General features: G+C 47.7%; 6 protein-coding genes and 1 non-coding gene across 7 annotated transcripts; all 7 read right to left on the reverse strand.

Moving 5' to 3' along the window:
* Positions 1-154: 154 nt before the first annotated feature.
* Positions 155-889, reverse strand: Pdw03_3591 (Emopamil-binding; the record flags this gene model as incomplete). Its single annotated transcript, XM_014676535.1, has 1 exon — positions 155-889. One exon carries the CDS (start codon positions 887-889, stop codon positions 155-157), a length of 735 nt encoding a protein of 244 aa, XP_014532021.1.
* Positions 890-2,245: 1,356 nt separating this feature from the next.
* On the reverse strand, positions 2,246-4,389 carry Pdw03_3592 (uncharacterized protein; the record flags this gene model as incomplete). The annotated part of the gene is made up of 6 exons (XM_014676534.1): positions 2,246-2,289; positions 2,343-3,055; positions 3,114-3,341; positions 3,392-3,873; positions 3,925-4,134; positions 4,183-4,389. The coding sequence occupies 6 exons, from the start codon at positions 4,387-4,389 to the stop codon at positions 2,246-2,248; spliced, it is 1,884 nt and encodes a 627-aa protein (XP_014532020.1).
* Positions 4,390-5,964: 1,575 nt separating this feature from the next.
* Pdw03_3593 (Peptidase A2A, retrovirus, catalytic) lies at positions 5,965-9,699 on the reverse strand (the record flags this gene model as incomplete). The annotated part of the gene is made up of 1 exon (XM_014676533.1): positions 5,965-9,699. One exon carries the CDS (start codon positions 9,697-9,699, stop codon positions 5,965-5,967), a length of 3,735 nt encoding a protein of 1,244 aa, XP_014532019.1.
* A 445-nt stretch (positions 9,700-10,144) lies between these two features.
* On the reverse strand, positions 10,145-10,230 carry Pdw03_tRNA53. The gene has a single exon. It is a non-coding gene; the product is annotated as a tRNA-Asp (tRNA).
* Positions 10,231-11,888: 1,658 nt separating this feature from the next.
* On the reverse strand, positions 11,889-12,371 carry Pdw03_3594 (uncharacterized protein; the record flags this gene model as incomplete). Its single annotated transcript, XM_014676532.1, has 1 exon — positions 11,889-12,371. The coding sequence occupies one exon, from the start codon at positions 12,369-12,371 to the stop codon at positions 11,889-11,891; it is 483 nt and encodes a 160-aa protein (XP_014532018.1).
* A 6,496-nt stretch (positions 12,372-18,867) lies between these two features.
* Positions 18,868-19,542, reverse strand: Pdw03_3595 (uncharacterized protein; the record flags this gene model as incomplete). The annotated part of the gene is made up of 2 exons (XM_014676528.1): positions 18,868-18,956; positions 19,146-19,542. The coding sequence occupies 2 exons, from the start codon at positions 19,540-19,542 to the stop codon at positions 18,868-18,870; spliced, it is 486 nt and encodes a 161-aa protein (XP_014532014.1).
* A 324-nt stretch (positions 19,543-19,866) lies between these two features.
* On the reverse strand, positions 19,867-20,469 carry Pdw03_3596 (uncharacterized protein; the record flags this gene model as incomplete). The annotated part of the gene is made up of 4 exons (XM_066100534.1): positions 19,867-19,976; positions 20,039-20,131; positions 20,301-20,368; positions 20,429-20,469. 4 exons carry the CDS (start codon positions 20,467-20,469, stop codon positions 19,867-19,869), a joined length of 312 nt encoding a protein of 103 aa, XP_065955934.1.
* Positions 20,470-20,693: the final 224 nt, after the last annotated feature.

Raw genomic sequence — 20,693 nt, forward strand, 5'->3', positions numbered from 1 at the left:
TCACGATCCTTAACCAACGTGGCGACATTTTGCCAGCCTCGTTCTGTACCTGATGGATATGGACCGACGAAAGTTCTCAAGAGAAAAAAAGTAGAAAACGCTCCGGCCATACGTTCATCCAGGAATTCCAAAAATACCCACGCGCAGGTCGAGCTTACCGAGTCTTCCTCTCATTCTGAGACTCCGCGGTCACAAAGGCACCACGTAGTTCTTTCGCCGCCTCCCACAACACCCACAGAGGGATAAAGACCCAGAGGGTGTTGAAGAAGAACAAGTACAGCCAAAGGTACACCGGATCCTCAGTAGCCAGCTGGGAGCTTCCTGTCAGCCACTCCGGTGCAAAGGTCATAAATCCACCGTACAACTCGGCCGTAGCAAGCACGGTTGAAACCAGCCACAGCGTCGCCTTAACACTGCCACGGGACTTGGCACTGATCTTCTCATTCGACGACCGACACAGCAGATAGCAGATATAAATCGCAGCCGGACCACCGAGGAAAACGGTCAATAACTCCAGCGAGACGACAGTTAAATCAGGGCCAGCCCATCGGCGGTCAGCCTTGGCGTATTCCTGCCAGAGGCGTGAGCTAGGTCCAGTGCCGTAGGCGGGACCATAAATACGGGTTGGGTCGTTGAGGAAGAAGGGCTCCACACTTCTATTTTCAGTAACGGTGGTAAAGCTGAAGAAGCATTCGTAGAGGAATGAGCCTTCGATGAAGACATGGGTGAGGGCATCATACGCGTGCCAGAAAAAGAGGACACGATCGCGTGTCCTGTGGGCTGGGACAAGGGTCTTGCTCAAAATGTACGCGATTGGCATCATAGAAAGTGAAAATACAATGCAGAGGACTGTCGCCACGTCCAGAGTGAAGGACGCGGTGGACGCCATGGTAGATTTGGTGATTTGGAGATCGTAGAGGGGGTCTATGATGGTAGGCAAGCTTGTAGATGTCTCAACCTGGTGGAATCAACACTATTTAGATGTGTTTTATGCTTTGTGGAATCAATTGAGAGCTGGATGGGGTGTCTGATAGGAAAAGAATTAGAAAAACTCTTAGGGGCTGAGCTGTCGCGACGATCAAACACTGGTGCCTCAGGCAAAATGTGGGTCGCGAAGTACAATTTCTATAATTCGGAGAGTAGTTATATCTCTTCATTCTCAGAGACGTCCTTTGTGTCACTTGAAACAAGCAGTGTAATACCCTTTGCTGACTGCATATGTTCGATTTTTGAACCACCTTGACAGCAAAATGCAGGGAACAAGTGGACGGTTTCTCGTCCGTCTGTCCAACCCAAGATATTAAAAAACCAATCTGGTAGAAAATCGAACAAGCCTCTATCCTCTCAGTCGTTTGCATAGCTCCCAACTAGCTTACAGTCACCCGACGCCACCTGTTCGGTGCTTCTTTGTTTGCCTGCAGCACACAGCGCATAGCAGCGAGTTATCAAAGAAACATGCGTTTGGGAAAAGCCGTCAGCATTCTCCACCGATACCCATTCATATTGTTGATTCAGTTCTACCAATACATATTATTTGCAAATCATCTGAAAAACGTATCTGTGGTTGGGTGCACCCATCAAATACTCGAATCAACCCCGATCTCCACGTTGGCTCAGAATGCTTGGCGGGTCATCTTCGAGGCTATCTCTTCCACCGCTATGATAATTATGGCTAAGGGTTCTTCAGCTAGTTTCTAGGCAATACTACTTCATCGTTTCTTTACTGTCTATCTTAGTTCGGGTCCGTTGAAAGACGTTCTACTAATAACCGACGCTCCGTGGCTAGTAGCAGCAACATCAAGCATGCATCCACGTCCAAATCCCAAAACAAAGAGGGTGCTATGTCGATTTCATTTGAAACAAGGGAAGAATATTTCGCCTCCGCTCTTTGGGGACTGATTTGGATTTTTTTCTCTTTTTATGCTAATCTTTTATCGGGACGAGTCATTGACTGAGACGAGTTTCTGGCTGTGTCACAAGGACAGTAGTTGCCGAAGTCCCTATTGAAATCTCTCTTCTACTCGGTTTGATTCACGAGCTTTAAAGAGGCATTACGCACCCAAATTGGTGAGAAGATCCGAGCATTGACTGCTCAATCATTTCTGCTTTGAACTTGGTCAGTCAAAAACTGAGGTTTCAACCTAGGATCCTGTACACAATATTTCCAAGGTTGTCATTCTATAGAAGAAGGCTCCGGTGCTCATAGTAGACTCCCACTATACCAGATGTAGTATATACCACGGAGCTAGACATCCATGTAGGTGTCAAGTGTCAACGACTTTCCCAAAACTGCGCATCAATAGCAACCAACCGATTAAACAATTGATTCCGTGATCTCATACCAGTAAGATGGTAAGACTGGCCCAGTTCATTTCCGCTAACAACCAAACCATCTGCAGCTTCCTTGCTCCCAGCAGTCAATTCAACAATCAATTTCCCCTTCCATCCCAGTCCCTCCGTCTTCTTCAGCTCTTTAATTTCAGTGACAGGAATCTGGAAAAGGACAGTTCCCTTCTTCCGACTTTCGATGCGTAAATCATCCAGTCCAGCGGATTGATAAGTGGTAAAATACAAGATAGGAGGCTCTTTTGACGAATCGATGACCGCCGCACCTCTCTTGCGTTCGAACTTCGCATCGAACTTCAAGGGCCCGAAGGGCGTTGCGGTTAAGTGTCCATTTTGCAGCATTCTAATCAGGTTCTTGGTATGTGCTGATCCCGCAATGGCCATAGCTCGGTCAAAGGCGATGTGGCCCTTGATTGCCGTAGCAATTGTGCGCCGAAAAAACTTAAGGAGTTTGAACACAAATTTCCTCTTTGGCACCTTTGTTTCTGGAAGCGATGCGGTGGCGTTTGTCGACTGGAGGTCAACAGAAAACCCCTGCCTGCTGACATCGGTAGAGCTCGCTGCCTGTGGCTTTTTGCGTCGGATGGGCCAAGCTGGCTCGTTATCATCGGATGATGGGGCAGGTGGTAGTGGCGAAGAATTGATTTCGCCGATTCGGAGCAGAGTCAAAGTGAGCTGCGCATTTGTGGGAACGCCAGCCAAAATTGTCCTGTATCTCAAGTCAGCCACGCAATAAAACGGCAAAAAAGGATTGAGTTGAATAGTACTTTTGTACATCGAGGTGATCTTTCCAGTTTGGTACTTTAGCGTTCAGGAGATCAAGGGTGTAGGTAAAGATTGGTTCACCGAAGAAGCCTAGTCCAAGTGCGAAGCCAACGAGTTTGATGATCCAATAACTAGATATGAAGGGTACAATGATAGACACGAAGGTAAAGACGCTCGCAAGGCGGAGTCTGGATGTGACTAAAAAGAACGGAGGTGTTGGAGAAAGGATGCTGTTATGGTTAAAATCATGTGTTCACGTGTCTTTCCAGAAAGAACTCACTTGGCGAATTTCTCATAGATGTCCGTGATATCGCTCAGAATGCGCATAACATTATCAGTCGCATATGAAACTTTCTTTTTCATGGGCGTCTTAGTCGTATCTTCGGGGTAATCACCAGTCGATGTTCCGGCTGCAGCCTCGGCAGCTGTTAAGCTTTCAATGAGTGCAGGTCTGTCTGGGTCATCCTCAGTCACCTTCTGGCCATATTTTGCCGCTGCACTCTCCAAAGCAACGGTGGCAAAGCTGTCAACCAGATTCTTGGCTTCTTCTTCGGCGGCTTCGCCCTTGTGGTTTTCTGGGGCACCTGTGAGGCTATCCTCGAATTGAACTTGTCCTTCTGTAGAAGTACTTCTATTTGAGCTGTCTGACTTTGCCAACCCAGGGAATAGTAATAGCCGAACAGACGGAACCATTATCAAGGCTACAACAAGACACAAAAAGGTTGGAACCAAGAGATCTACAGCCCAAGCAACAAAATAGCCCTGCAAGATATCAATATCCAAATTATTTTTAAATACTCATGACACACATACCATGCAGAAGATTGTCGTTCTAACTGGTTCCTTCCATGATCTCAGACGAGTGATATGGCGAAAAAACTTGGTTAATCCGACGACCACGGAGACATAAAATCTCTCTAGCGTCATACGCAACTTTTCGGGTGGAAACTGTTCATTTTGAGTGCGATTGAGATCCAAATTCAGAGTAGCGGTGTCATGAACCGCTTTCACATGGTAGATTTGCTAATCACATGTCAGATAATATTATCGACAACTAGAGACCACACTAACCTTGTTAAATCTTCGGATCAACATCCATAGATCTTCATTGGACAGACCCTTAGCAAGTGTCTCCTCTACGTTTCGCGAAGATGCCTTCCATTGTGTGTTGGGCAGTCTTGAGCTCAGTGTCTGGAAAGGATCAAGCTCCTCTGGGGTCTGGGTGAGATCCTGACTCTCATTGTCCAACTGTCCCGGCATTTGTGATCCATGGCTCATCTTCAACAATTATGAATGAAAATGAACTGGGAGGGGAGAAGCTTGGTATTTACCACCTGGGCAGCAGACGTTGGTCTAGCGCGTACCCCATGTTGATAGTGTGGGGTTTGACGTCATGGCCTGGCTATTTTTGGAGTCCGCCCTGGCTCCGGATATGGAAGGCGGTATCAGGGTCCAATGATATGCAGATCATAAATTTCCAAGGGAAATCCTTCTTGACTTTCTGGCTATAAGATCTGCTACCAGAAAATATCTCCACAATGACCTCCACAAAGACTACCAAAAGGCTACCAAAAAACGTGTCGTCATACTTACAAATTTACCCAGTCACCCCACACCTGGGCATCTGGCAGGCCTTCTTGCTTTGTGTTCTATTTTTCCAGCTGATATAGCACAATTACACGGACAGGTGAGAAGACGAGTATTTTATGAAAATGCGACAAAATTTCGACAAATATGAGTGTGAGGAACCTGGAGGCTTATCCAACCCTTTTGTCCTTGTTAATATTGATCAAAGCTCCTTCCATGAATACTTTCTGCTGGAGAGGAGCTCCTTACGCCATCATAGGAGGTTTACGACCCTGCTTCTCAGTCCACTATTTTGGAGATGGAGTCGACTTCCCACACAGCAGCTGACAGAGCATTTGATACTGTTTTCTATGCTTGGACCGGAATCCACGAAGACATCTTCATAGTCCCTAATGGTGGAAGCGGTTTCCGCAGAAAGACCACGACCAATAAAGCAGACATGTCATTAATGCCGATGAAACTGAGAGCCTGAGGACTCAACAAGTAGCCAAGTATCGTTGACGAATTAGCGTGGTCTAAACCTCGACGAAAAATCCTGCAAGACATCGAATTTTGGCTTGAAAGCTCCAACAGTCAGGTCGCCATCGCAATGACCGTGCATGCTCGTGGTCGAATTACCATCGAACACTGGGGAAGGAATGCAAGGCCTGACGGGGGCGTAGACCTTCAAATCCCTGCTCAAAGGATCGAGATTATCCGCAAACCAGAGCCAAACCGCCCCAGGGTCAATGGATAGCTTAAGCTGAAATTTCGTGACGACTATCTTCACGGGAAAAAGGCACATAGAACGATCATGTTCTTACCGAAACAGACAAGGAACAAACTGCACGCCTTGAATGGGATTTCCAGTTCCGAAAAGATGTGAATTAAAAGGCGGCAGCACATTTGTCCACTGATCATTTTATTCCTGTTTGGTATTCTGTTTCTAATTCTTTATCGGAATCTTTTTCGGGGTCTTCTCAGAGGTCTCGTTTAAGATATAACCCCCCTTGTTGGTGTTGTGGCTAGGATGATAAGAAAAATTAGCCACAAGTGTAGAACGAAAAAGGCACTACAAAAGGTGTGAAGTGAGCTTTCTTGTATAGCATGTGATTACTTTAACCATATCAAAGAACATCTATAGAGTCAACTTTGGGCTCACCTGTCATCGCCTTGGACGAAACAACCATGACAACGTACATAGCCAGCTTGCATAACCAGCTCAGGACAACGATTACTCAAATCCCTTCTCGGTAGCCAAATCAAAAAAATGGCACCCTCGCACCATCATTCCGTGAGCATATTATCCGTATGCAAAATCTCCATGAACTCTACGAAATTCTTCTCCGCGGCAATTGACCAGGGCGTCTGACCATGCACATTGGTCTGGCGTGCCAACCCAGGGGCTTTATCCACGAACAAGGACAATGTCCGTCGAACTTCAATCGACGCGAAGTGATCATTGGAGCAGTCAACGTCTGCCAGATAATGTAGCACATTATTGTTGTCGTAATCTATAGCGCTCAAATCCGCTCCCCGTTCAAACAGGGTCATTGCACGCGTGGGGTCACCCTCCTTCCAGGACACCGGTCCAAGCTGTCCACCTCGGAGTGGATACGCCGAGACTGTGCAAGCATACGATTCAGTTCCAGTCGCACAGCTCGCCGCTGCCAGCAGCAGCGTTCTTCCTTTCGGGTCACGTCGTGTTAGGTCCAGGTTGGGCATCTCAAGCCATGGTTGAATGATTCCTCCAGAAGCAAAAATCTGGTGCAGAACCAGTTCATTCGCGTCGCAAGGCAGAAATGGATCTGCACCGCGTTCTAGTAGGAATCGAATCATCTTGCAGGCGTGGTCGCGGCTATTTGATTCGTTGAATGGTAGCATTGAGATGTACAGAAGAGGACTCAGGATGAGCCCGCTGTTTACAGGAACCTTTTGGAAACGGTGGGTGTGCCAATGTGGCTGTGCATCGGATAATGCCGTCTTGTTGCAGTCCAGGTCCATTTCCAAAAGAGCGGAGACAACGTCTTTGTTGAAACTATACAATGCAACAAAAAGTTCCATGGGGTGATCTGGAGAGGGATATGCTCCATGTTCGATCAGCAAGTCGAACAATTTGGTGTCATGCGCGGACATTGCTAGCGGAGTATAACCACACGTCGCAGGGATGTTGGGATCGGCACCGCCCTCCAGCAAGATTCTGGCGATTTCAAGCTGGCGGTAGCCGCCCAGTTCTCCCCGTGAAACTGCATTGCATAATGGCGTCTTGCCCTGATGATTTCGGGTATTGGGGTCGGCTCCATGTTCTAGGAGGTATCGAATGGCTCCTTCATGCCACCAGTGCGTACCTTGGGCCAGTTGATGAAGAATTGTGTCACCTGGTTTGTAATGCCGGTTCAGTGCCATCGTTGATTGGTAGTACACCTTGGGTTTGTCGACCATGTCTGCTTCAAATCTGATATTAACATCCGCGTTGAACTTCTCGACTATGACCTGGATAACATCCAGATTGGGAAGATCTCGCTGGCCAGCTGCTAGAAGATACGGAGTCAGTTTTTCTCCACGGAGACTGGTGTCGCCACCGTTAATCCAGTTGCCAGTCATAGTGCTGCCGATCCGGCCAAAGAGTTCCGAAAAGCCCCACCTCGCGAGCGAGGCCATGATTGCTGGCATAGAGGATTTATCCTCGATAATAGAAGCGTTCTGCTCCAGAGCCTGTGCAACCTCTTGGTGGTAGCCAAGCAAGATCATTGGGAGCACATTGTGTTCAGAAACATACTCCTTGAATTTCTCCCTGAGAAGGTCTGGGAAGTGCTGAGAGCGCAGCAGATAGAACTCAGTATTGACGGGGCGGAAATCATCCATCCCAATGCTCATTTCTCGTGATAGCCGGTCTAGTTCCACGACCATTTCCTCGTTTCCCTCGGCAACCGCAGAATACATGGGACCAGTGCCGAACTTCTTTTCGCATGCCAAGGCTCCATGAAACGCCAATGCTCGCACGATTCGTCCAACTCCGAGTGTCGAACTTTCCGATGTGATTTCTCCTTTCCACCCTAAGCTTTTGGTGTTGTTGCACGGCGTTTTCATATTCAATTTAGGCTGTTTTGGCCGGTTGTTGTCTTCTACCAAAACCCCTGCCGCAGAGCACGTTTTCATCAAATTTTCCTGATCATCGACCCCCTGCCAGAGCTGATCTTCGGCAATGGATTCGGCACATGTATCTAGAGCGGTACGATTATGCTTGTCTTCGAAGTTGACATCTGCTCCATATGCGAGGAGAAGGTTCACCGTCTCCAGTCTTCCAGAGCGACATGCCACATGCAACGGCGTTCTTCCATCTTCTGAGCGTGCATTGAGCATTGAGACCAGCTCCTTGGAGTCGCAATGGGCCAGAATCAGCCCAACGCAGTTACTTTGGCGTGCAGTTGACGCAATATGCAACAGATTGCGGCCATCCTTTGTTGAAACAGAAGCATCAGCCCCGCGAGCGAGTAATTTACAGACCAGGTGCTCTGAAATCGTGGCCGCGAGGTGGATAGGCCTAATTCCCTGGTGGTCACTCATGTTTAAAGCAACACCAAGACCCGCATCTAGGAGTAGGTCAATAGCAGACTTGCCTCCCTCTGCGGTCGCCGCAAACAAATAGTCTGAAGACTGACTGCATAACATATGCAGAGGCGTCCAGCCTCGGAAATTAGGAGTTGTCGGAGAGACACCCATTTTGATGAGTTGAATCATGGCCAAAAGAGCATTATCTTGGCTGACAGTAGCAAAATTGGCTGCGAGATGATGCATGAATGTATCTCCTTCGTAGTTTACCATTTTTGGATCTGCTCCAAGGGACAGTAAAAAGTCCAAGTACTCGTATCGAAAACGGTATGGTTCGATCAAATATGATAGCACCCCATTGCCTTTGTAGTCTTGGGCGTTGATTTTGGCTCCGCGGCTGATGAGGTAGGGAAGAATTTCGCGACAATTCCACTGCGGGGTGCCATGCAAGGCCTTGGTGAGAAGCGTACATCCACGATAATCTCTAGCCTCGAGATCTGCACCGGCTGCACAGAGAATGTCCAAAACATCCTTGACATCGTGTTCAGAGCCCTCGACCATGTGAATTGGCTGCTGCCCTTCATGGTTCCTCTGGTTCGGATCAATTCCAAGCTTCAGCAGTTCCCCTATAGTTTTGCTCCCGAGAAGATGTCTCGCGACGGCGGTATGAAGAATAGTGTTGCCATTTCCGTCGGTGATCATCCAATCCGACACGTATGAACGGAATAGCGAGAGATCACCCAGCTGGCATTTAGACGCATAGGCATGCAGCGGGGTTTGACCATCTCCATCTCGAACAATGTTCAGGCGGGCTCCATTCGCCATAAGGCCTTTGAACCACTCTGGGTGGTCTAGGGGATGGTGGAGGAAATGGGCGGAGGTGCCTCCCCGGTCCTCTGCGATATTCGGGTCCGCGCCATGTCGTAGAAGAAATGGGACCAGGGCGATCTCATTGTGTACGGAGAGCAGCAGTGCGGTATTTCCATGGGCATCTTGTGCATTGATGTCGCACCCAGCGTCCAGCAGCAGCTGCATCAGTTCTTCGTAGCGGGGCAGGTCTTCCAACTTTTCATAAGGACGCGTGCTGTCCGCCACTCCGTGAAGGGGTGTGAATGCCGGGGGATTGTCTCCGGACCGCTTGTTCTTGGATCTGATTGTGGCATCGGCACCATGCTGAAGCAGGAGTCTGACTATTACCAAGTCGGCTTTTTTCGCTGCCAAGAATAAAAGCGTGTCTCCCTCCACCAGCGCGTTGACATCACATCGCCCCGTCTCAAGCAGGGCCTGGGCGCTGGTTATTTTACCGCGTTGGCAGGATCGACTTAGAGCGGTAGTTAAATCGACAGGGTCCGCAATGACAGCCAATTGGCGCACCTGGTCCACATCTTCAGCATCAACTGCCGCATGGAGCGGAGACAGGGGCTTTTCCGGCTCGGGGGATATCTCACTGCCCTCGAACAATCCAGGCATTGTTCTATGGAGAGAAGTCAGGAAGTCCATGGTTTTTTGACGGTAAAATGGGACTCGACTCCCCAAATGGGAGACATTATCTCTTAAATAAATTTCGTACCTTTAGCCTCATCTAGGCTCCCGTGGCGAAAACCGACCCAAATTACCGAGCCTCGCCGTTTAGTTTCTCACAATATCTCACATCGCGCATATCTGCCTGAAGAAATGTGGATCAGGAGCGATTTAAGGCTTTTCTTCCTTGGCTACAGAAATTGATGTTCGTTCCCCATCATTACAGGTCGGCAATGTAGTCGGCACTATCTAGTAACTAGTTGGGTCAGTCCTATATTAATAGAAACAAGGAATTCATTCTCAGGTTTTCTTAGGGGTTTGTTCTACTGTTTTGTGGAGTCAAAAATAGAATTGGAACAAGTCTAGACGAAAAAAACAGGTGCAAAAAAGAAATCTCTCCCTCGGGGAATCGAACCCCGGTCTCCCGCGCTTATCGGTTTTAATGACAAGCGGAAATCATCACCACTAGACCAAGGAAGATGCGATGGTCGAGTTACTGCTCGGCCACTTGGCTGGTTGATGAAAACTATAGGCTAATTGGGGTATAAGAGCAAACTGCACAAACAGCTCAATTTTGGACGTTGTTCTCTTTACTTGAACACCAGTATTCCATCGAGTCCCAATGATTCCCTTATCGAGAACAATTTAAGGACCAGACAACCAATCTGAAATTGCCCTAGTGGTCCACTGGTTCAAGTTATACCGACATAAATGGGTTGTGTTTTGACCCAGACATCTACGAAGTTAATCACATAATTATATATAGATCATCACCCTCTGCTCAAATATTGGCTACGTCACACAGACGTTCAATTCTGCTCACTTCATCACTGCATAACAAGGCACATGACATCTTGAGCATTCGGTAACGATTTTGTTCTCCTAGCTTTATTGGTATTGGCCCGAAAAGCTGCTTTCTGTTCTCCATGCCGATCGGCCTCAAACTCCGCAGCAGCTTGAGCCAGACGTATTTCGGCTTTCGGCGTGGGACGCGGTGGATCTTAAATCATCAAAGTGCGAATATGCTGGTGAGCTTTGGTAAAATACGGGGTTTGTGCGAGGTTAAGATAACTGCGAGGCAGATGGGGAAAGGGGAGAGGATGTAAAGGCCGGGTAAAGAGGCCTAGCTCTATGCCCAGGCGGGGCCACCGAGGAAGTATAGATGGCCCAATATCAGTTGGAAAAACCTCTTGCTAGTGCTGACTTCCTTGATTCTGGGCTCTGTTACTAGGATTCAATCAGCTAAAAATAGAAAACATCCAGCTCAGCATCGTAACGCTATGGAAACTGATGGAAATACGTACCTAGCTATGTCTCAACAGAGAAGGCAAGAAGATGATCAATAGAAACGAACGCAGAGAATGATCTACTCTGTCATAGAGCAATCAACTTAGTTCTAGAAAGAGGGAGGTCTGACTAACTTCTCTTCTGGTAAGCAAGCAAGGCCTCGCTGCCTTGATACCTTGCTGCCTAGAGGCCCGTGTGCCCAAGTGCCCAAGTGCCCGAGTCGTCCGAAAGTTCATTATGTAGAACCAGCTCTTTCCACAGGAGAAGCCTGGAGTGTTAGACCTTAGCTTCCAAACTACGTATGTCATTCAAATTGCCACGATTCGATTTACGGAAACTTCAGCTGATAAGAGACCAATTAGAGATTGAGTTTGGCCCGCGTTTAAATTGAATCGACTGTATAACGGGAGACAACCCAATCGGGTGCAAAATGAGATATCTAATCCAACACAATTATAGAAATTATATGGGAGTGATCAAACTTCCAAGACCCGGAGAACAAAAGCAGCGACTGGCACAATGCATGTACCGGGCAGCCACATAGATTGAGGGCTGAGATCGAGCTGAAAACGAGATAGAGTCATAGATGATTGATTTATGCGCGCATAGCGGACGCGGTGATTGATGCCCGAATACAGTCACGCCCCTATAGGGCGGACCACACTCGTTTTCAGGACCTTGAAGCAAAACAGCGTTCAAATCTAAGCGGATCAGAGATCGATCCTCGCCGAACGGTCGGGGTGGGTGTCATCAAAAGATGGATGTAAACCATGGGGTAAGCAGGACAGAGTGTATCCAAGAGTTTTTCCACATGTTGGACAAGTTCAAGATTGCAGAACAGGAGCGTTCATTCAGCTCTCCTTGTCCTGGCCGCGGAGCTTTTCGAGGCTATCTCGAACAGTCTCCCGAACACTGAAGCCACCGAATAGCCAGTCGTTGGAGTGGCGACCATAGTGGTTGACAGTACCATTGTAGCGTTTGTAGTTGCCGCTGTTCTTGCGGGTGGGGGTAGATGCACGTTTAGGGATGTCCACCGTCGACGAACCCATGCTGATAGACATTTGGGTGGGGCTGGTTGAGGTGTAGTGTTGATCCAGGAAGTATGCAGCTTTGTGATTTCTCCGTGGGATGTTCCGAGACGGTGACATCTTGTTTTCGTGGCGGTGGGGGTTATCAATCGGCACAGGAGACTTGGATCGGAAGAGATACAAGAGGGACTTCGACAATCTGGAGCGCTTCTTCTCTTGGGAGAACTGACTGGTGTGAGAGGAGGTTGATGTAGCTGATGTTTCGGAGAGCGATCTCTTGCGATAGAGGTTGGATTGAGTGTGCATCACTTGGGATGTGAAGTAGAGGATGAGAGATAGTAATCAAGAAGCCTGCGGGATGGGTTCATTTATATTTGACACCTAGGTAACCCAGTCTTTTCCCAATTAGGATCGTGGGGGCTTCCCATAGGGCAACCAACCAAAATGCAACACAAAGTACAACATTGTCGCTATGATGTCGCTAAACACGGAAAACCGAACGCCAGGAAAGACACAGCCAATCACATGGCTGGGTAATAGACCCGTCTGCATTCCAGCCAACAACCTTCGATTGAAAGAAGTTGAAAGATCCACTGGTAAGGTTTAGCGTGATCTTTTGTTGTCGGTGAGGTTCGGAGGTTCCGAGGGGCAAAAATGCCCCATCGCCTGCCAATCAGCACTGGTATCTGTCTTGGAGCCTCCTCCTCTCAACCCTCGGACCCCTCGGATTCACCGCATCTTGACCGTCTTGACACGTCTGGGCTTTGTTTGCTTCCCACATCCTGTATTTGCCATGACCCGGCTACCGTCTGTCCTTTTCGGAATATACATCAACGTATACAAAGTCAAGATACCTGAAAGTCTTTCATACCTGATTCCACTTGGTATTGACACCACTTCAACAAGAAATTGAAATACCGAAGCCTTAATCAGACGTGCTCGTGATCAATCCATTTTTCTTACCGCCAATCAAACCCACCTCACTCCCCTTCTAGCGTCCTTCCAGAATGCCGTGCTGACCGAGAGACTTGACAGAGATGTCTGAGTCATCTGGCTCGCATAATTCCGTCAGCCAAGCTAGTACATGCCAGGACAGTGTACGGAGTAGTTGAGGGGAATTGGCTGCATGTTAACTTGACTCATTCAAGTGGGGTTAAAATGATATCTACTGGGCTGGAGAGGGTCACACTTGAGAGATTTGTGGCCGGTTATACACAGCGTTACACGACATGCTCTCATCTTATCCTGTCGTTTTAGTAGTGGTGCAGGCCTTCCATCCCTCGAGACGAACTGGGTCGTTCAAACCTCTAATTTTGATTACTCAAGTAGCACCGGGCAAAAGTTGCGTTCTTAGTAGGCGAGGAACTACAGCTTGTTGTTGACATCGCTTACCTTGAAGGACATGCTAGGATGGAGGAAGGGGGGAAGGGGAGCTTTATGTAGAGGTCTATCTCTTTCTAGACGACTGTCTCTAATCCATACAACTAGCTTGACAAATATTCACTCATCCCCGAAAGAAGGAAAAAGCAGGTACCAAAGTCAAGCCATTGGATAGAAACACAAACATCAAAATACGAATCCGATTTCTCGAGCAAAAGATTCGGGGTGGTTTAAATGCGACAGTAGCCCGTTGAAATACGTCTCTAGCCCAAGCACACGACTTTAGGAGTGGACATTGACCTTCCACTGTTTGCCGGGCCATTTGCCATCTCCTAGGTTCCGCGAGATGGTTATTTCCAAAAGAGTAAGGTCGTGACCTGTAGACATTTCAGAGTTGCTCAAAGATACCAGGAAATAGCTGTTTTTTTGTGCCAACCGGAAAAGGCAGAGCCAGCGTCAGCAAAGATCTTTCTGAGCCCCTTCGCTATATCCCTCTCTGCAAGAGCTTTTGGTTTTCTCGGAATTTGCGGTAAAACACATTTCGATCCACGTATTGCATAACTAGTCAGTACACGCAGAGGCGGGGTGGGGTCATCGATCCAAAGTATCGTCATCATTTGAATTTTGAGAAGAGGATGCTGAGTGAAGTCACAAGAATGGCCCACGTGGTCGCGCACATCGCTCAATCTCAGATCGTGGAACATCTGGCAGTCGTGAGATTTTTCGGGATCCCGGTAGCCGGTCTTCTCTTGATTTAACCATATCAATCTAGTGACGTAAATCTGGAAATTTGATACTGAAGCAAGGGCAAACATTGACCTCGCCAGTATAGAAGCAGGGACCTCGAGAAAGTGGCCAGATAAGGCGATGGTGCCACTTTGGAGGTGAGTACAGGTGCTGATAGCACTGGCAGTAGCAATGGCAATAATTTCAGCGGCTATAGATGAGTTGATGGAGAACATTCGGGTTTGACCTTTCATCAGAATTGACCTTTGGGCATGGAGTGACTGTCTGATCTGGCACGATGTTAGGTCCACAAAAGATGGAGGTGGAGGTAACTCTACTAAATCGCCGTTTTATGTGTTGGATGTCCATGTGAATCTGTCTATTTGTGTGTCTAGAAGTTGGTCAGAATGGCCGATGAGCTCTGAATGAGGACCTTGGCTGTCTCAAATTCGGACAGAGAGTTCCAAGGGTTGGCGTCATCGCTAGAAGGCCAGTGATGACGATATTTGTACGTCGATGAAACTGCAAGGCTATCTTTATATTCCCTTAACTAGTGAGTACACAGGTCAAACATGAACGAAGCCTTGAAGCCGGGGATTCTGGATTCTCTCACCTGTGCTTTATTGAAACCTGTTTATGGATCGGTCATAGATTCAGCTTGGTTCCCGAAGGCCCAGAACCACACGATGATATCGCTAAAGTCTCCAGCTTTATCTGCTGCTCCTCTCCAGTATTGAGCGTCACCCTCGGTAAGCACTTGCCAGTTAGGAGAGATGTGTGGCTTCCACGTTCTTTCTCTGATGCGGATCTTTCCAAAGTCTTCTTGCGAACTTACCAATAGGACTTTAGATCTTAGCTTATTAGATTGCCATTTTGCCTGGCACAGGAGCCTCAGAGTTCAGCACAGCACTTTTGTAGAGCACCAGTCGGAGATACCGGAGCTGATTGCCTCTGTTTCGGCTGATTTTGATACAACGTGTGCAAAGTGGGAGACTTTTAACAAGAGTTCTCCTCATAAGTAGGATGATTCCGGGACTTAACGAGCCATGTACGCGGATTTTAGAGCAAGCAAGTTGTCAATATATGGACCTTACACATACGAGGTGGTATCTGTCTCTCTCTTCGGTGAATATCCCGGGCAAAACGGAGCAAGAGGTTCGGTGGGGAATGGGACTTTGTCTTTATTTCTACTGAATTTTTCACATCAGCTCCAGCTTTCATGGATTAGAGAGTTCAATCTTTCAACAGTATGGGAGTCACCTGGTCGCAAATTTTCCCGCCCCCTCCTACTCTAACAGAAGCTAATCTCCCCAGTCAAAAAGGCAAAGTCTTCATTGTAACTGGAGGCTATTCGGGAGTTGGCCTTGAACTATGCAGAATTCTTTTTCACGTAGGAGGAACGGTCTATCTCGCCGGTCGGTCTGAAGAAAAGGCACTGGACGCGATGGCGAAGATCAAAAGCTTGTGTCCCCCGAACTCCCAAGAGGGAAACATCATTTTTCTCCCTCTATCGCTAGACGATCTGAGAACCATCAAGCCTGCAGTGAAGAGATTTACCGCAGCTGAATCTCGTCTGGATGTTTTATTCAATAACGCTGGTGTCTCTAACCCTCCTCAAGGGACTTCGCCCCAGGGCCACGATATGCAATTGGCAACCAATTGTCTCGGCCCGCATCTTTTCTCCCAGCTTCTCTTGCCCATACTACGGGGCACGGCTCGAATCACACCCCTCGCCAGTGTACGGGTTATCTGGACAGCATCGATAGTTGTCGATGCATTCGTGCTTGGGACCGGCATAGAGCTTGCAGAACTGGTTCAAGAAGATGCCGGCAAATCACGCAATTATCTAAACACCAAAGTGGGAAATTGGTTTTTGGCAGATGCCTTCGCCAACCAGGTCAGTGGGGATGGGATATTAAGCTTGGTGCAGAACCCAGGGAATATCAAGACCAACATCATGCGCCACAGTCAGGCTTTTGTTCCATTTATGCTTGGGCCATTTCTTTATGTCCCTAGATTTGGGGCATATACTGGAATCTGGTCAGCTTTTGCGAGTGATCTCAAACTTGATGATGGGGGAAAGTATATCCTGCCCTGGGGGCGTATACATCCGTGTCCAAGAGAAGATTTGTTGCGAGCCATGAAAGGAAAAGAAAAAGGGGGCACTGGGGTTGCAGCGGCCTTTGTACAGTATTGTGATAATCAGATTGCAGCGTTTCTATAGTTATTTTATGCCTCTTTGAACTCGAGCGGATTCTCGAGGATCGTCAATGCAAAGTGTTGATGAGCCGAAAGCACTAGTGTCAATTTTGTAAAATTGAGAGGATGAGATTTAGATCTTTAGCAGTACCTAACTGGGTATTTGGCTTGTCAGCGGACACCAATAACACAGAATTCCTTTCTGATTCCTCAGATCATCTTTCCCGAATTTACTCCATCAATGGAGTCACATCTCCAAATAACGATTACAACGCAATGTCAGCAAAAACAGTCCTAACAATATAACCAGCACAGATCATTCTTCGGGCTCCTAAAGTGTCCACAATGTAGCGCTCGGTTTCCACCAGATCTCATCTTTGAAGGGACGACAAATGAAGAGCGAGACTTTCTCAAGGGTGGCCGACGGGTCAACAGACGCAAAACACCCCTGTAAACCTGTTTCGACTGCCCCGATGACCCCGACACTGAGCTCTGATCACTTCGTCCTTCGATGAACGTCCTGCACCAAAGGTAAGGTGTTTGTTTTGATTGATGGGAAAGTTCTGGCATTCCCATACCATCTCCCCCCAAAAAACTCCTTTGTGCTGAAGGAAGCCGTCATGGTTGGTTGAAAAGAGAGTGAAATATCGGCTGCGGGGCCATTGCCCAGCTTTTTGAATGCGCGCAATTTAATGAGGTAGCTTGCACGCGCAGAATACAATTTATCTAGAGGCTTTGACGAGCGACCAAAAATTCATCGACGAGTGACGATGCCCAGGGCACATATGTTGTAGATACTTAACTGTCAGGAATCTGGCATTTCGAGAATCGGGCGTTGCCAGCAGATCAATGAGGAAACATAGACGGGAAAGAAAGACTGAACCTGTGTAAGTGTTATGTTAAGCCTTTTGCACGAAGATCATATCTGTAAGGAATTTCTAATTTTGAAATTGAATCTCTTGCCTTGTAGCCTAAGAGAAGAACCTCCTAGCCTGATATGGTTCGGAGGACGGCAGATTTTCCCATGACAATAGTGGCCCGACAAGAAACCAGCGCTATTCTTCATCGCAAGACTGAAAAGACTCTAAATTCAAGTGATCTTTGATGGCTATCTTCTTGATAGTCCGAGAGATGACCTTTGTGGGTAACCCGAACCTCGTTAATGCGCTTAGGTGAGCTAAGTTTTTCGTATGTTGTACTTTGTGATAAGAGCAACCCACACAATGAAAGAGGAGTCGTCATATAGTGCTGCAATACAAAAAATAAAAACCTAGTCATCCGACTCAGGTGGGAGTGGGGTAGATGGTGGGGATTTGGCTGTTGTCTTCCAAGGTTGTTTCGAATAGAAAATTTTCCGATTGAAGAGGATCTAATTATGTCTAGCGCGCACTGGGGTAGGTGCTGGCGAAAAGCTCAAACACAAAATGATCATTGGCCACTAATAAGTACAAGGATCTTACTTCACTGGATTAGGATATCGATCTGTCGAGTGGGCATCTAGCGGGGATACGGGAGTAGACAGGGAATCAACATCCGGAGGTGTGGACCGGACAAGTTGTCTAATTTTTATGGGTCCCGGCCTTTTTCTCTTGATATCTTTTGTTTCACTCGTCATGTATGGGGAGGAGAAGAGACTAAGTCTCGTTGCTTAGAGAATCAATTACCCACAGTGGACTCCGTGCACGAGACTCAATACAAAGAATTCAAGTGCATTAGCCCCGCTTCTTAGTACTTTCAGGCAAAGCCCGTAAATAAATGAAGCTAAACAGTAGCGTCACTACGGAGTAGTTTCCATTGATTTAATGGATTCCACCGAATTCATTCATGTGTTCTTCGGATATCTCAAGCGCGGATTTGAAGTTAATGCAGGATAATGTATTGGAACGCTTTCTCTTGCAAGGCATCACACGAAGGGAAAAATTAGGACAATCGGAATAGTAGTTGTACTTAATTCCATCGAAACGAGCATCCCCTTTCAATTGGTCATAATGACCCAGGGAAGAACCGCGGAGGCTGTGGGATTATAGCTCGGGGTTTGCTCATAAGTATGCCTAGGAAGGATCTTGGACCGATTCCGGTAACGTGACTCAACGTGAATTAATGGAAGACCATCATGATCTGTTCTAAATCGCGAATTGTATCTACATCTAGTTAAAAACTCTGCATGCAACATAAATTAACATTTGGGTCGGCTTCAGTTAGTGTACGCGCTAACAGATGCGGAATATAGGAAAACTCACCCGAGACCAGGGGTAAGGGGCGCTAAAAACGATGAATTGGGGAGTATGCATGCAAAAATTGTTCGAGAAAAAAAAAGTAGATATAGCTGACATGCTCGGAATTATTTTAAAGAGACTTCTTATTCTCCCCCTCCCCATGGCATGAATCAAAATGCAAGAAAACCAAAAACCTTGTCAACGTTCGGGTACAGGTAAACATGAACAACTCCTGGAGATCTCGAACTCCAGGAATACGAAGAACACGATATGTCCTTCAGTCACGCGCACTGCCACGCTGCAATATCCGCAGCGGAGATATCTAAATTTTCAGTTGTGAGCCGTTGAAGTCGTGCCACCTGAGTGGGAGCTAGAGTTTTTCAGCATCAGCAAGAGTCCCAAAGGGGTGAGCATGAGGGGCTAAATGTTGACCGGAAAGGGGATAACGTCATGGGGTGAAGAGGGGCCGATACGAAAAGAACGTGAAAGAAGAAGAGAAATGGGGAAAGGGAAATCCGGAACAAAGCAAAAACGAAAGGAGGGAAGGGGATTGACCCACTTGGCCGTTGGGCAGCTGCACCGGCGTACACATGGATGACCGTCGAATCAACACACTCCTTCGTTACAACGCCGTTGTACGAAGCTGCACTAAGCATCACCCGCAGCCGGAACTTGCCCGGATGCGAGATACTGAGTGGGCTGAGTTTTGCGTACCCGTTCATTGCGTTATCGGTTCGGCTCCGCACGCTCGCTGTGAGATTCCCGCTCAAGCCAACGGCGGGTCCTGTGCCGGCCTCGTCGCGGAGGGAGGCGCTCACGACAAGGTGCTGCACATTTTGCGCCGGTGTTCCGATTGGACTCACGGCAATCACTACTGGGATTGTGAAGGGGCAATCGGGTCGGACGGCTGTTGGGGGAGTAGTCTCGAAGGACAGTGTGAATTCACGGCCGGTCATCTTCGTTTTTGTTCGACGGTATGGCCCTTGGAAACAGACGAGTTGTGTTGAATCACTTTTGGAGAGGAAAAGAGTTTAGAAGATCGAAGATCAGCTTCAATCAAATCGAGGAGCACTTGAAGTGGAGAGATTGTAGAACTATGACTGTGAAGTATAATTCCTAATGACTTGGATGTAGGAAAGGCAGTAATAATAGGAACAATGATGGAGGAGATGGACGGATACGAGAATCAGGTCAAGCACAAACATGGCTGTGCCTAGGGCTTCATATACCTCATCGCGCTCGCCGAGATTCAATCACAGACATACTTTGGACCCATAACCTCAATTGTGTGGTAAGCCCACGGGAATATCGCCACCATCCAAAAGTACACGATCAGCCTGGGCAATGGTCGGTGACCAGGTACCTGGGACGGGTAAGGGAGCTACCATGCCTGCAGAACCGATATTTGTGAGCCTAATGATAGGTCTGCTCGGCATATAGCAGAATCCTTACAGCAGCACGTTCCAGCAACAGAATCGAACAGTGGGGCGAGTGCGGACTTGATTGTACTTCGTTCCCGGTTTAGCTGATCGACGGATACGCGTCCTAGCATAACATCAGGTGTGGAGCAGGTAAGAGATCTGTGAGATTGAACATGCACTGCATGAAATCTGAAGCTAGTGTCATGATGGACCCCAGGTTCCTTCACGACAGGGATTCCACCTTTTGATCTGTACAACTTGGAGCTTCTGGCTAAGCAATTTCGCCCACTAACCCTGACCGACCCGAAGTTGCCTACGCGAACCTGAACAGTTTGAAAGGAAAACCGCCTGGCGCGCAGATCTAACGTTCATGTATGAAGATAAGAGTTGCGAATTGAGACACAATGTCTTGATGGCCTACCCTTTCAATAGTTTCATGCACGGATCAAGTAGCAGGCTCATGCTGAACGTTGTGTGGTCCCTATCGCAGGGTTGGTACTTTGTCATTCTGCTGCCAACATCTGTTGAGTCGCAAGTGTGCTTTCTTGTTCGATGTGGCGCACCACTAGTATCCAAGTATCTCAGGTTTCTTGTGGAGGTATCCCTATCTGGACCTAGTTGGACATAATTCCCGAGTCAGATGAAAGGAATACATCAGACCGCAACTACAGGCTTTGTCTAGCCCC

This window comes from Penicillium digitatum, chromosome 1 (genome assembly GCF_016767815.1).
Source record: "Penicillium digitatum chromosome 1, complete sequence".
Taxonomy (NCBI): domain Eukaryota; kingdom Fungi; phylum Ascomycota; class Eurotiomycetes; order Eurotiales; family Aspergillaceae; genus Penicillium; species Penicillium digitatum.